This window comes from Molothrus aeneus, chromosome 18, assembly GCF_037042795.1.
Source record: "Molothrus aeneus isolate 106 chromosome 18, BPBGC_Maene_1.0, whole genome shotgun sequence".
Lineage (NCBI taxonomy): Eukaryota > Metazoa > Chordata > Aves > Passeriformes > Icteridae > Molothrus > Molothrus aeneus.
In genome coordinates, this window is record NC_089663.1 from 7275409 (window position 1) to 7290634 (window position 15226).

General features: G+C 45.5%; 1 protein-coding gene across 2 annotated transcripts in view; it reads left to right on the plus strand.

Moving 5' to 3' along the window:
• The window catches only part of LOC136564298 (uncharacterized), a 31724-nt gene extending 16858 nt beyond the window's left edge, over nucleotides 1-14866 (plus strand). The window contains exons 2-8 of one of the 2 annotated variants that reach the window (XM_066562178.1): nucleotides 843-1837; nucleotides 5884-5935; nucleotides 6036-6138; nucleotides 7356-7519; nucleotides 11342-11581; nucleotides 12204-12248; nucleotides 12345-14866. In XM_066562178.1, coding sequence (XP_066418275.1) covers nucleotides 843-1837; nucleotides 5884-5935; nucleotides 6036-6138; nucleotides 7356-7519; nucleotides 11342-11581; nucleotides 12204-12248; nucleotides 12345-12941 — 2196 coding nt within the window. In that variant the 3' untranslated portion in view covers nucleotides 12942-14866. Of the gene's footprint in view, nucleotides 1-842; nucleotides 1838-5883; nucleotides 5936-6035; nucleotides 6139-7355; nucleotides 7520-11341; nucleotides 11582-12203 lie in introns of both variants that reach the window. The other variant, XM_066562177.1, reaches the window with a different exon arrangement.
• The last annotated feature ends 360 nt before the right edge of the window (nucleotides 14867-15226 follow it).

Below are 15226 nucleotides of genomic sequence, written 5' to 3' on the forward strand. Positions count from 1 at the left end.
GTGGCTTTGGGAGAAGGTAGTTGTAAATATGATGTGCAAAAGCAGCCTCATGCACCTTTAGAAAAGCACAGAATGGTGGTTTTTATGGCCACCATTTATGGACTTCCTTCCTCCTTGGAGGCTGGAGGCTATTTGTGGAGAAGGAAGAAATAGCAGATTTGCATGGAACTGTCACTGTGTTATGTAAAATGCATGTTGGTTGCTGGTTTACTGGTGAGAGCTGATAACTGCTGTCACTATTTTGAGAGGCTTTGCACTTGAAAAAGAGACAATTTGCCCAATCAAAAGCAGCTACATTTTACTGAAGTAAATAAGGCTGAATGTCCTTGAAACAGAAGATGAGTTGGTTGGATGAATCATGGGTGATCATCAATGCAAAGGTTCTTTTTTTACATAAATATGTTTTTGTAATGAAAATAACACAGAGTTTTAAAGGCTGTGACACATTTTTCCTTTAGCTTCTTAAGGTTTTTCTCACACAACCAACTGTTTAGGGCAACACATTTGTGTGGTCAAAAAGTTGTATGTTTGCCAACAGCACAAATTATCAGTAGTAGGAAGTGAGAATTATGTGAATTACTTACGTGGGTTATATTTCTCTTGGAGGTTGACCATCCAATATACACTTCCATAGTCTCTAAGAGTGGCTTCCTGTATTAGATTGATGCTCCACAAAAGTAGGAGCTAAGACTTGCACAAGCTTAATGAATTTCCCTTTCTCGGGGGTATCTTAAACCAGTCTCTGAAGGGAAAGAAAAGAGCTGGACCTTCTATTGGTCTGGCAGGCTGCATCCTGGGTGTAATCTATGGCAAGGTGTAAGATTCTTTGTTTTATTTCCCAGGTGTATTACTCCTGTGGTGCAGTGGTGGAATCAATGGAAAGAGGCCTGATTTTGTCACCAGGTTTTCCAAACAACTACTACCCAGGGACACACTGTGTCTGGCAGTTCTTCATTCCCATGAGGACACATCTCATCTTGGAAATATTTGACTTTGACATTTTTGAGAGCTCTAGTGAAACTCCAACCCCCTGGGATGGCTTCTCAGCCCCTGCTACAACAGAAAATAAGGACATGCCTTCTCTTGAGGAAAACCTGGACTTTGCTGTCCACACCACAAAACCCTCTCTCCAGAGCTCGACATCGAAGGTGGCTCAGAACCTGAGCAGCACTGGAGACCAGTCAAAGGACCTTGCTGGTCACCTGGATGAACTTCCAGGAACCATCTCCAAAAAAAATGAAGCCAAGCAAGCATCTGAAGAAAACCAGTGGAAGCAGATGAAGGAACCCAAAGCAATGACCAAGGCTCAGCCAGAGGAGCTGCCATTCCCTGCGGCTGGCAGTGCCTCAATGCAGAGGCAAAACACCAGTAGCCTGGAAACAGGAGAGGATTTGGAAGGGAAGGTGTTGCTTGCCCACTTAGCTGCTAGTGAGAAAGATGAAGTCACAGCAGAGAGCTGGACCCTTCCCTCAACAGCACTGCCCGTGGAAATCTCCTCCAGCCCTCAGTCAGCAGGGGATGTCTGTCCCCATGATGTGTTATACGTTTCCGATCTCATCACGTTTTCCTCTCGCTTCTGCGGCCCAAATTCCCCTGTAAACAAAACCATGGTGTTTGGTTCATCTCTGGAAATGGTCGAGGTCATCATGGAGCTGATCACCACCACGGACCGGGGCCGAGGCTTTGCGATGCTGTTCGAGTACAGGAACATCAGTGACCCCGGCCCCGTGGGTGCTGTGAGGCAGGACAGGAAGGAAAACATGATGCTGCTGGCAATTGTAACAGGGATTGTTGTCTTTGCTCTTGCTTTGCTCTCTGCCCTCTGCATAGCCTGCAGGTAAGGTGATGCCAGAGCCTTGGAAGCATGTGATATTATCCACAGGGAAATGACCAGAAGGGAGTTACAATCACAGAGAAGAGTGACCTTTCCTTTGCTCTGCTAACTCCTGCTGTCCTCCAAATGTGGTGAAGTGGGTACAGAGGGAGTCAATGCCCCTCACTGCTCCTGCCCTAGGCTCCTCAGTTTTCTTTCCTACTTCTACAGCTCCTGTACCTCAGATTTATTTTCTTTTTCCTGCAGAAATACCTGAACAGTCAGGAGTTTCCTGGGCATTGTTTGTTTCAATGGCAGTGGTGCCTTTGAATTTCAGCTTCTGGCTGATGGACAAAATCAGCAGACAAAGATCATCCTTCCCTGAGTCTCCTGAGCACTCTGAGCTGACAGTCACTGCATCTTTTCACAGAGACCCCACAGTTTGGCTCTAACTAACCATCACTAGCACTCTGCAGAAAAGTAAATAATAACCAAAGTATTACCACATAGAATTAAGATTTAAAAATATTTTCCCATCTGTAGCATATTTTATCCAAGAGACTGTGCAGGAATTCTAAATCCAATGCATTCAGTGTGCTAAGAAGTCATCTGCACATCCCTTTGATGCTGGGGAAGAGCCCAGAGCCATGCTGCAGTAGCTCTCATTGTTCCCAAATGCAATCCAAAGCAATCCAGTCAAATGAGCTGATGGTCAGGCTGGGTTGTGGATTTCCAGGTCCTGATGCTAACTAGTTAAATGCTAACAGTTACACAAGCATGCCTCCATAGTCAATTGCTTTTCTTTTATGTATTTCTTTTCTCTATATCTATCCAAGGAACACTTCTCCACCCCCCAGCATATGTTTGCATTTTTCTAACTCCCTAGTGAAAACATTTTTGTAGAGACCGTGATTTATTTCTCTCCCTTCCAACAAATTCAAAACAGAGCTCATTCTCCCCAGGTTTTTGTCAAAATAAACATAGTTTTCCAAATGATTTGACTTCCATGAAAACATCAGGTAACCTGAAACAAACAGCGCTCCTTGCAGGGCTCCACTCTGGGCTGGATATTGGCAGGAGCGTTCATTTCCCAGAGCCATCAAGCAGCTGCTCTGGTTTCTCCGTTCCTGCATCCTCTGCCTCATCCAGTGTGAATCCTCCAGCCCCAGAGTCTCAGCATTGCCCAGACCCCCTCAGCACTGGGGCTGGTTTGGCAGAGCAGTTTGGTTTTCCTTGTCCTGATGGAGGCTGCATTTTAGCTCTGGCAGAATAAACACGAAAGGCAGACCCATCACACTGGGCACCAGAGAACACAGGCACCGTGGTGAAGCTTAAATATCATCTCTGTTCTGTATACATAGAAATTCCTGCTTTCAGGGTCTGAGCTTTTTGTAGCTGTAAGAGTTAAATTTGCATGTACTACATTTAACTAACCTTTTTGTTTTTAAAGAGCTCGCAGAGCACTAATTTAGACCACAATTTTTTGCTAGCTCTAAAGGAAAAAGTCTGGTGGAAAATGTCTTCCAGATACCAAATACTTTATTTTTATACCCTTGCCAATCTTCAGAAGAGACAGAAACAGGCTCCCTTTGCTATGGCAGCAGTCTGGGCTGATACACATATTGAGTAGGCTGTTCCTGCTCCAATACCCCTATTTAATTTCACTGTAACAATCCATGAAGCAGAGTATTATTCAACCCAAAAAGTGCACCAGCAATCTGAGGCTCCACTGGCTGAGGTTTCCTCTGCAAAGCCTGTTTAGAAAGTCAGGCCATGCTGCTCACATTCACAGTTTGGCTTTCTGCTTGTTAGATGTTTACAAAATAATGTTCTGCTCTTGCTGACCAACAGAAAAAACAGTCCACAGGGCTTCAGCCCCACACACCAATGTTTTTGTGCTTTGGCCACTGGGAACACATCCTACAGGGGTCCCTATGGCACAGGATTAGGCTTGCCTCTTTTAACACTGGCATTTATGCCTCTTCATTGCTCTACAACTCTTTTTTTTGTTGTTGTTGTTTTGTTTTTTTTAAAGAAGATGTCTATACCTTAGCCAGCTATTGACTGAATATAAATAGAGTCTACCCCTACTCCTTTAGCCTCTTGACAGGGTGTTTACTGTCCCAGCCTCCTGTACTCCCTGCATGCTGTTCCTGGGAAGCCTTGATTACACCACTCTATTTTTTGTCAGACTTAGAGCTTTTAAGGGGGACCAGGTGTCAGTGATGCCACGACCTGTGCTGAGTTACCTCCTCTGTGTTGCACCTTTTCTCCCTCTTTACTGAGCTAACTGCTGCAAGGGCATTGGTCTCTGGCCCCAGAACCCTGGCCCTGGCTGGAGCTTGCCTACAACTGGCAGCTGTGGGTTTTTAATGCAGCTCAGAATAAGACTGCTGAGGCCATTAAGCATTAAACTTCTTTTAGATTGAGCCCATCAAGCTCTATTTTATGCCTCTTGTCCTAAATAGGGGCTTGGAATGAGGTGTCCTATGTGTATTAGCCACAGTCTGTCCTCTCTGCAGAAAATGTCAGGGTGGCACGGGGTGGGCTGGGGGGAGATGATGCTGCTTCAGCAGTGCAGCACACTCAGAACTGGGCCCAGCCTCCTGAGGCCCAGGGACACTGTCCTGGCTGGACTGGGCACTGCAGAGGATGCCAAGAGGAACCTGGAAGCTCTTGGCCTTGTAAACTTGCCTTCAACTTTCTTTTCTCTTCATACTTTCTTTATTCCTCTGGTACCAGGTTCAGCTGTTGATTTTTTTTTTTTTTTTCCATTTCTATCTGCTGCTCTTGCTTAGCTAAAAGTAGCAGGCTCAGCCTTGCCAGGAGTAGAAATGGCCTGGGATGGGCTTGGCACCCACTGCCACTCCAGTGCACCAAGTCATCAGCAGTATCTGCTCAGGCTCATTGCATTGAGCAGGGCAAAGCTCTCTGGGGAAACTCCAAGTCTCTGCCACACTGCAGCTTTTGTTTTCTACTTGGGGAGGGAATGAAAGCTTCAGTTGTTAGTTGGCCAATAATTCTAATTACTTTTGGCCATGAAGCCTGGCTCGAGTAATGGGGGATTTTTTATTTTCTTTCCCAAGCCCCAGGAACAACAGATACGTCCATCTTATTTAATTTTAATCCTGTCCCATGCAGTCAAACTTTGGCTGTATGGTTGCAACCCATGAATTGCAGCAGCACTTTAGGTCTGCATACCCTCCCAACCCTTGAGTGTGCAGTGACTCCATCAAGCCTTCAGTGTTGCCATCTCTCCCCTTTCAAGCTGCCCATCCATCACCTGGGGTGAGAATCTGCCTTTGCAATAACCTGGGTTGCACCCCATCAGTCAGTGCCTAATGCTCCCCCATGCCTGCACTGTCCCCTGGAGAACCATTGGGCACAGACTGCCCTTGTTTCAGTCATTATCAGGTCCACCAGTGCCAGACTTTCTTTGTGATGTCTTTAAGTCTTATTTGTCCAAAAGTTTATAACTCTAGTTGTTTCATAATCTGTTTTAGTAAAAATGTGAAAAAATGGCTAAGAACATGCATGTGTCTCCCTTCAGCCAAGAGGCACGTTCATCCCATCATCATCTGCCACAGCACTGCCTTTTAGTGAAACAGTCACACAAATGAGCAGCATCTGATGCTCTCTGCTTGCTAAATATAACCCAGTATGCAGTGTTAGCTATGCAGATTAAATATTCTGTCTAGCAGGACAAGAGGGATGTCACTGCCCAGACTGAAGGATCTCAGTCCTGCTGTTCAGTCACTGATGTGAAAGAGCAGCTGCCAGGGGGGGCCCTGGTGGGACTCAGCACAGGTCTGAGCTCTGCTCCTGCTTTTGCATGAGCAGAGGAAGAAGATGACAGCTTCTTCTCTTCTTCAGCTGCCTTTCCACCACATGAGCATATCATTTTCTCCCCTTGTTTACAGGCCTTGCTGCCTTGAGTCTTGGCAAGTATTTTGGATGCTCATAACCTGCTGGGTTCCCCTCGCAGGATGAGCAGAGCCGAGAACTTTCCCGCTGTGGATCTTTAACTCACTCGAGGGCTTGTTGTTGTTGTTGCTGTCTCTCCTTTCCAGGCAGAGAACGTGCCCCAAAAGGAGCTCATCCAACGCATGCAGTGACCAGGAGGTTAGTGCTAATGGCTTCGGCAATTGCTGTTTCTCTCTTTCATGTTGGCTGTTGCACTGTTTGTCTGACGATGTTTACTGGGGCATGTTCTGAGTTGTAGAACAGGATCCAGAACTCCACTGTCGATATCAATGAGCTCCAGCTGGTGGTGCCAAGCCGGGAGAATGAAAACAACAACCACTCTGTGAGCCGGGAGCAGGCGGGTGAGTGCGGGGCGTGGGTCGGGGCAGCCCCGAGCCCCGGCCGCTCCCTCAGATCTTTCATCAGAGCCTTCCTTCCCCTCCGCGCTGCCGCTGTCCCGCCCGTGCACAGCTGGGGAGCAGCTCCACAGCAGAAAGGCTCTGTTGTGGGCACTGTCCCTTGCTGCTCCCCCTCCCTGCGAGGGTAATTCCCCTGGCAAGGAGCTCCTGCAGGCGCAGCTCCAGCGCGCTGCCAGCACAAGCTGTCACAGCACATGGCACTGCAGAGACACTGGGTTAGCAGAGCAAACGTGTTGGGCTCAGGCTGCTACAAACAACCTGCACAGACCCATCAGCTGGGGAAGAGATGCACCTGCCCTGGGCCTAACTTTGTCCAGAAAGGAGGGGTTTTACAAAGCTCAGATTGTCTCTGGCCAGCTCCAGCTCCTCAGCTCCCTGTTCCTGTGGGTCTGGATGGATGGAGGTGCTTTGGGTGACATTTACCTCACAGTGTCCTTCCAGGAAAAAACATCCCAGCCAAGCTGCAGAGAATGTCACGTGCTGCAGTTTTGAGTCACAACACATGAACTGCCCCAGTGCCCCTTTTGGTTAGTGGAGGCCAACAGGGAGGAACTTTCTGCTGTGTTTCCATCAGTTTCCCAGTGAACCATCAGCCCCCACACACTCAGCTCTCACAAGGGTGTCTCCACAAAAAGCTAATTCTGTACTCCCAGCCACGACAGCTTCCCATCTCCTTCTTGAGGAGGTTGTGGCTGGAGTTCTCCTTGCCTGGACTAGGTGACAGGCCTTGGGGACATGTGCAGACACACATCCCCTCCATGGCAGCCCCTGGAGCATCAGGCTGCCTGTAGGAGCAGATTCACTGGGGTTTAACCAAAAGCTACAGCTCCCAATATTAGCAGGTATGAGTAAATAAAAATAAATAATGAGTTGAGCAAGTTTGTAAGTTTCTGATCTGCAGGACAACCTCATGCGTTTAACACAAGGAACTTCATGTCTGTTTTTATTAGAAAGCAAACCCAAGGGTATTTTCTCTTCTCCTCTTTTGTTTTGTTTTTAAAAGCTTGCAGTTTCAGGAGACCAAACTGTTGAGTTTTGTTCTGGCTGATGCAGCAGCCAGCCAAAGGCTGTTCTAGATTGTCTGGTGAGGGAGGGAGGAGTTGGAAACAGATGTCTTGGACTCTTGCAATGAGTCTTTATTGATTTTCTTCCTTTCTCAGTCACTTCCTGCAGAGGCAGCACAGAACGGTCTCCTCAGGACACTGACCCAGATGTGCCCTCCTCCATCTCTGCAGTGACCACTGAGACTGGGAGTGATGAAGTGTTTATCATTTCTGCTGGACCTGGCACCAGTGGGCTGAGCTTTACCACCTACAGGATACAGGTACATCCCCAGCATCTCCAGCAGGCTGCAGGATGTCCATCTTGGACAGCACTTGTCCATTTTTGCCTAATGCCCACTTTCTAGAAAGGCAGGGACTGAACCAGGCAGTTCTCTTACCCCTCAAGCTGAGCTGCTATCAAATGATGTGGACTGTGATCCCCTGAGCCTGTATCTTCCCAGCTTTGGGAAGAGCAAATGCAGAACCCTACTAGCAAATAATGGAGATGTTTTCCAGCAGACAGTAGGACCAACCTGCAGAAATGTTAATTGGCAAAGCTGATGTTCCATGAAAATTACCACCTGCAGCAACGGAAGGACCTGAGGGTCAGACCTACCCCTGCCCACCCCTCCAAGTGATCAGGGAAGTTACTCAGCTCCTCAGCTTGGCAGAGTGTCTCACCAAGCTGATGTGAAAATTAACAGCTTAGGCTCCAAAAAAATCAAATACTTCAAGTGAAAGCACCGAGGCCCTCTCAGATCCACAGACAGAAACCTGAATTGATTCAGCAGGTTCTCTCTTATTTTAGCTATTTCCCCTGGAATCCTGGCCCTTTATTTGTTTAGAAACAGATGATGGCTCAGAAGACTCAGGTCTGGCTGTCACCTCTTCAGCCCTGAGTGAGTGCAGACAGAGCACATCCATTGCAGGGTCTGCTAAAGCCTTTCCCAGGTCAATACTCTCTTCTCCAGTGCCCTGTCTCTTTTTTCCCACAAGAGAATAAACAACCAGCACAAGGAACTCACATGCCCAGGACAGGCTGTGTAATACTTCTGTCACAGTTTACAAAACAAAAGCATTCTGTATCCCTGCACTTGATTAGGAAATTAGCCAGGAGGCCAGGCTGGTCAGGATTTTCCTACACTGGTGTAAGACACGTGCTGAGCTTTGCCTCCAGCTGCCACCCTGATGAAGAGAGAGAGGGAAAGAAGGGAAAACAGCTCTGGAGCCTTCCCTTGCCTGAACGTGACCTTCTGTGGAGCAGGGCACTGGGAATTGTAGCCAGACTGGGCACCCTTGAACAAACTTGGTCCTTTCCAGAGCAGAGAGCTTCACCTGGTGGCAGCCCCACACACATCCAGCTTCTAGCAAGGAGGAAAAACCATTTTCCAGCCCCTTTTCCCCACTTTAGTCAGAAGGAACAAATACACACAACTCCCCCATTTCTATTTTGACATTGCTTCTGCAAGCAACCTTCAGAGGGCATTTATACATTAAAAAAAAAAAAAGAAAAAAAGAGTGTTAAAACAGTGAAAGTAACCCAAAGAATTAAACACATTATTAAGTCAGAAAGCATCTCCTGAGTGATGCCCATGCAGCATACAAGTGAGGCAATACTCCCAACCAAATTCTGCAAGGAACCAAGGCTGGAAGCATGGCAGGACCTTTTTAAAAGCCCTGGGTCTTTCCCCACAGCTGAAGACCATCCTCTCCAGGGCTGTGAAAATTGAGCACAGCAGACTAATTACAAACCTGCACTCCAAGGGGTTCTCATCAGGCCACTCGATACTGAGGGCTCCTGGATGTCAGACGTGTTTACAGTTGAATTTTTAGGTGTGTATTTTTAGGGTGTGAAATGCTGCTGGCCAGCCAGCCTCCAGGCCTCACAGAGGATGTGGTGTGTGGCTTTGTGGCCAGCACCAGGCAGTGGGATGAGATATCTGCTGGAGCCCAGCCCGTTCCTTGGCAGGAGCTGAGCAGTTATCCCCTTGTGAAACGTGTGTGAAATCCTGAGCCTTCACAGCACAGTAAATAATGCCAGCAGACTCACCTCACGCAAAATGCTTGACTAGAATTTGTTAAATTATAAGGAGCTTTCATTAAAAAAATTATCTTGACCTTTTCCCTGAGAAATTGTGTCTGGCTGCTTGGTCCTGTGCTGCCCACCAAGTGTGAGCCTGAGCTCAGCTGGGCCTGAGCCAGTGATTAACTGGCTTTGCTCTGCAGCTTTTGCTCTGCAGCTTTTCAAACCTATTTGAAGACACCAGTCCTGTGTTATGAGGGAAGAGCTGGGAGAGCAAAACACCCCCTCTGTTTGTGATTGGTGTGAGGAAATGGAGGGTGGGGTGGCTTCTGGGGAGATTCCAGGTGTCCTCCAGTAGTCATGGCTTTCTAAATCCCCTTTGGTTTAAGGCACCATTCACCCTTTGGATGACTTATGACTATGATCTTTGTCTTCTGATCAGACACTGCAAGTTTCAGATGCAAAGGTTTGAGTAAAGACTATGATCATGGAAGTTTAACAAACATTTATTGCCAAAACATTTTCCAAAGTCTAGAAATACACTGTTCATCTTCCCAGTTACTTCCAGTGTACCTATCTCAAAACCAGAGGCTAATTTTCACATCAGTTTGGAGGTATTTATAATAATATTAGAATAATAAATCCTAAGACAGCCTGAAGGGGCCACTAAGGAGAAGACAGGCGGCTTAAAATTTATAAATAAAGATTGTCCCTTTAATAAAATCTTAGACTAGGAGCTTAATATTGAAACCAACTTACCCAGAGCCTGATGCCTCTCCTGGCTTCCTACTGAGTTTCTTTTTCTGATCTAGTGCTAATTTCTTGCCTCTCTGCCCATCCATTTCCAATATGACACATTCACTAAATAGTTTCTTTGATTTGCAGAAACTTGGGAGATTCAGATTCTCAGAAATATCAAATTACATGTTTCTGGTTTCTCAGGATTTAAAATCCAGGACACTGTGGGATTTATTTCAGACACTCTTTAAGGACTGTGTAAACTTTGGAAATATGGATTTTTCATTCTTCTCATGACAACCATATTCGCACAGCTGAAAATTAAAAATATGTATAGAGTTGTGTAACAGGAGGCTTAAATAACAGGTGAAGTATTAGTAAGAATGAAAGGAGATTCACAGGAATGTCAGGAATTCTCTAACTTTCCTGGCTCTAAGCTCATATCAATATTAAGGATAAAAATTGCGATTTCAAATGCAACATCAGAACTTGTAAAGTATGGAAGAGATGTTTGCCTATAGCCCATTCCCATGTCTGATCAACTCTGGTCTTCACAGGGCTGGTGACAGCAGTTTAATGTAGTCTCACCTTCTGATGATGCAAATTTTACAGCTGTCTGGATGTCTTGTTCTACTCCTAAGGCATGTTGTCCACCTGAAGAGCATTTTTTTATGTGCAATGCAAATCCCCTTGGCTCCAATCCAGTTCTTGTGCTTCTTGTTCTATTCAGCACAGACACTGAAAACAGATTATTTCCTTTCTCTTTATTTTTCATTATTTTTAATACTTCTCTTACATAGGATAAAGAGCATCACTTACTTCAGTCTTTTCCCCCCAACCTGTGCATTTTTGAGACTTCTGATTTTCTTCTTGCTTGCTTCTGGATTTCTTTCAGTAGACTCCATCCTCCTTAAGTTTTATTTCACCAGACAGACACACCTGGAGCCTTCCAAGAACCAAGCAGAGTGGAAGAATTCTGTTTTCCACAGTGAAGTTTATGACTCTGATCTGTCAAATACTTCCAGTAAAATTAAGCTGTAGATATTTCATATATTTAGTGAGGGTTGTAGGACTATATCTTACGAAACTGAACTTTCTCACTTCAGCTTTAAACCCGAAACTGGGGGAGCAGGGTAAAACTTTCCTCCAGGGAAGCCAGCGAGCTTCAGCCAGCACACTGGAAGAGAAATGATGAGAAGTTGCATTCCTGAGTCCTCTGAGAAGGACTGAATCTAACCTGACTGTTAGTGCAAGTCTCTTGCACCAACGGCCTGTTCTCAAAGTGTTTTAAAAATGTTTTGATGAAAGATGCCTATAAGTGATCTTTATTTACTATTTTCAGGACAAAAACCTGAAAAGAAGCGTCACAAGCCCGGGCTCTGTGTCTGACTGGCTGAGCTCGCACCCCACAGCTGCAGGGGCTGCAGAGAAGGGGAATGTGCAGCTGGAGAATCCCTGTCCCCGGCAGCGCACCTGGAGCGCCCGCAACTTCCACGACCTCCTGGCTCCAATACCACAGCTCCAGAAGAAATGGTGCAGCTGGAGCACCAACAGCCCCTTCACAAAGCTGGTTGACAGCAGTGTGAGTCCTGCAGGGAGGGGAGGGTGTTGGAGTCTCAGCTCCTCTATTTCCCCACTGTTCACTGATGGGACACGTTTTTCCCCTTGGTCAGTGCCTCACCTTTCTGTCCTGCAGTGCAAACACATCTCAGTCCATCTTCCTCGGTGCATGGGAAAGTCTCTGCCTAATTATATTGTAATTTAGCCAGGCTTTCCTAAAATATTAAGCAGCTGTATTTTCCAGCAGTTGGCACCTGGTTAAGAAATTATCCCCAGTCCAGAAGAACATTAAAAATTGCCTTCAGACAAGATTATCTCATTGAGTGTTCTGACATGTGCTTTTTTCCCCTGGTTATGCCTTGAATTTATTATAATTGGTGTATTATTATTGCACTGCAAGGAATCCGTAGGTGTGGCAGGGATATCTGGGTCTCACTGACTGTAGTCATCAAAACAACAGCTTGTCACAAAGCTAATAAAGGATGTTTCTTCCTTTTTAAGGTAATAACATAGGTTTTTGCTAAAGAATACATCTTATCTCTAAAATAACCAGGAATTTTAACTTTTGATTCTCTCGGGATCAAAATTTCGAGAGAGAGCTGCTTTTCATAGCATGTCTGCTAATTTTGTACTATTTTGTGCAGGGTTTTTCTACAGCTGCAAGACCCCAAGGTGTGCCAACCAGAAAGGTAATCTCAGCCACTGAGATAGAGGGAGCATCAGAGACTGTTTACTCTGATTCATCTGCCAGTAATGCCTCGTATCCCCTCACTCTGTCTGCACAGAGGCAGCGAAAGTTAACCTCCTGCAATTTGAAGAAATCCAGATTTGGAAACCCTTATTTTGGATTTTTAGCCAGTTCCCCTGACAGCAAACATATGAGGTCCTTGGATCCCTCAAGACATCTAGGGGCAGCATCTCCAGTTAACAGCCAAAGCCCCAAAAATCTTCTAGAGAGCTCCAACCCACTGAAAATCAACCTGGTCAACGGTTCAAAAACAAAGGAGCTTATGGTAGAAACAGATAAAAACAAACCAGTTTTTGTTATTTCTGAAGAAGGGGATGATCAGCAGCCTCTGGTCCTGGCAGAACACCTTAGTCAGTGTGGAGATCACCTGTCAGAGCAAAATGCTGTGTATGCTCCAGCCGTGCCAGAGAAGCAGCCGGTGGTTCTGACTGCGGAGAGGAACAGCTCTGCCCCCTTCACATCCAGCCTTCCCCTGTGGGCTAAATCCCCCACGTCATACAAAGGCCATGGGAAGGCCCCCAGCTCCTCCAGGGACCAGCAGAGCTCAGCAGGTGGGGATGCCAACACTGCTGAGCCCTCCCAGAACTGCGAGACCCCCGCTGCTCCCACGCTGTGCCAAGCTTCAGTCCAGTGATGAACTGGGAAAGATTGGAACATCAGTTCCCAAACCCAGGGGGAACAGGGACATGAGCAGAGCAGAAGCTGTGCCCAGCAGCTGAGTGTGGCAGTCACGTTTGGCAGCTTTGTTGAGAGCAGTCTTTGCTTCCCACACGTTGGGACTGAGATTACAAGGATACAAACCACAGCACAGATGCCATCTCCCCTTCAGCTCACTAACCTCATCTCTTCTGCATGAGACTTGGATGTAGTTTGTACCAGAAAGCATCCTCTGAAAAGGTACTTCAGACTGCAGAACCCCTTTTCTGGGATGGGAATGAAAGTAACCTGGGGCAGTCACACTGTGGTTTATATCTGAAATGTAAATCAGTCCCCTGTCCCTGTGGCATCACTTGAGTCTTTCTGTTGGGAGCTCTGAGTTAGCTCCTGCTTATAGCTCTGCCTGTACAATCCAAGCCTTGCCAAGCCAAGGATAAGAATTCAATCATGCATGTTTGCATACAGTTTTGTAAACTTCATTTTAAGTATTTCATAACTTCTACAGTCTAGCACAAAGCTTACCAAGCATTAGCAACTCTAATATTAAAGAGCAAGATTATCTCATCTCCTAACTCTTTAGAGAAGTGTACAGACAAGCTGAGCAACCCAATACCAGATGCTTGTTCTATTAAAGTCTGATGTAGCTTTATCTTTGTTAGGTCTACATAGACTTAGAACACCTCAGTCCACTACATTAAATGACTCCTCATGGCAACAGGAGCATGTGTACAAAAACACTGAAATACTAGGAATAGTCTTCAGCATCCAACACTTGGATATTTGCAGCTGCTCTGATCCTACATTCACCAGCTGTTTATTGCTGGTAACGCACATTGACTAGAGAACTATTCCCCTTCCTTTAGCAGGCAAGACTTGAAAGACAAAATTAAGGTGGGGCAAACTTTGAGTGCTCACTTTCTTTAGAAATGAACCCCACATGGCTGTGCCTCCCTGAGTACAAATCCAGGGCATTCAATGAACACTGAACCAAAGGGAAGCCTGCTAGTCCTATTGCCTTTAATAACCCCATCAGTATTTTAATTTCCTCCTGGTGATATTTTCCTATCTTTGTAAGAGACTCCTGCATGTTTGTCCCACAATTCAGAATTGTTTTTCTTTCTTAAATGAAACAATTCCCTCTGAAGCTGCATTTTGCAGCTGAGACAGCACATTGTTTTAAAGCAATAGTATGTCATAAAAACAGGTGCCAGAAAGAAATCTCCTGCACAAGTCTTCCCCTGTATTAGCTGCAGTGTGCATCCAGTTATCTTAATCCTTCTCTGTGAAGGCATTTAAGACTGATTGCTGAAATATTTAACTGAATTATTTATGATTTCACCTGCTGTTACAGCTTCCATTTGCCACCATTAATGTCTGAGATATGCAACACAAGACTATAGGTTTTGCCTTATATTTTCTCTGTGTGTTTACATGTCTACCTAGACATAGAAGCTGTCCACTGCAGCTGGTAGCAGTGGAAGCAAAAACACATTTGCCCTTTAGCAGTTGACTCAAACATGAACAGCAAACAAGTCTCTGCATTTATTATTTCCAGACTCTGTTCAGTGCCTAAGTCTGGCTCCATGTTGGTTGGTTCTTTTTTGGTGGGTATTTTTTGTTGTTGTTGTTGTTGTTTAAATTAATGCTACTTGATTCAAAGGGAAGAGATTAATATATTTATGGTTTTAAAAATATTTAGAATTCTTCAGTACTCTAACAATAACTTCCACTGCATTAAATTCATATACATTGTAATTTAATGTTCTGTTACTTATTACATTTCTAAAGTTCGAAATACTAAAATCTACTTTTGAAAAGTACTTGTGTTCAATTATTGACAATAGTTACATTTGAAGGGCTGGAAAAAGTGGCTTTTTCAATAAAAGCATGTTTAACCACTCATTTCTATGGTGTAACAACACTTGATTTGTTTTGCTGAAAGCCTGAATTGTGCCTCAGAGCCTGTGGGGTACCCTGGTGGTGGCAGAAAAGCAAACAATACTTTTTAGATCTGTCCCAATTTCTCTGAGACCGAAGATGAGGTGGTTGTTTACACCATTACCTGTTGTGTAACCAAAGACCAGACTTTGCTCACCAGGTTTGTCCAACTGCTGCCAGAGGAGGTTTCTATGGGAGTTTGTGTTTCCTTCCAGGTCCATCACTGCTGCAGCAGCATAAGGGCAGCTATTCACAGGACTGCAGCAGACACCCTGGCTGTAGCATGGACTGTACATACACACATACTGTGTGTGTGTATATATA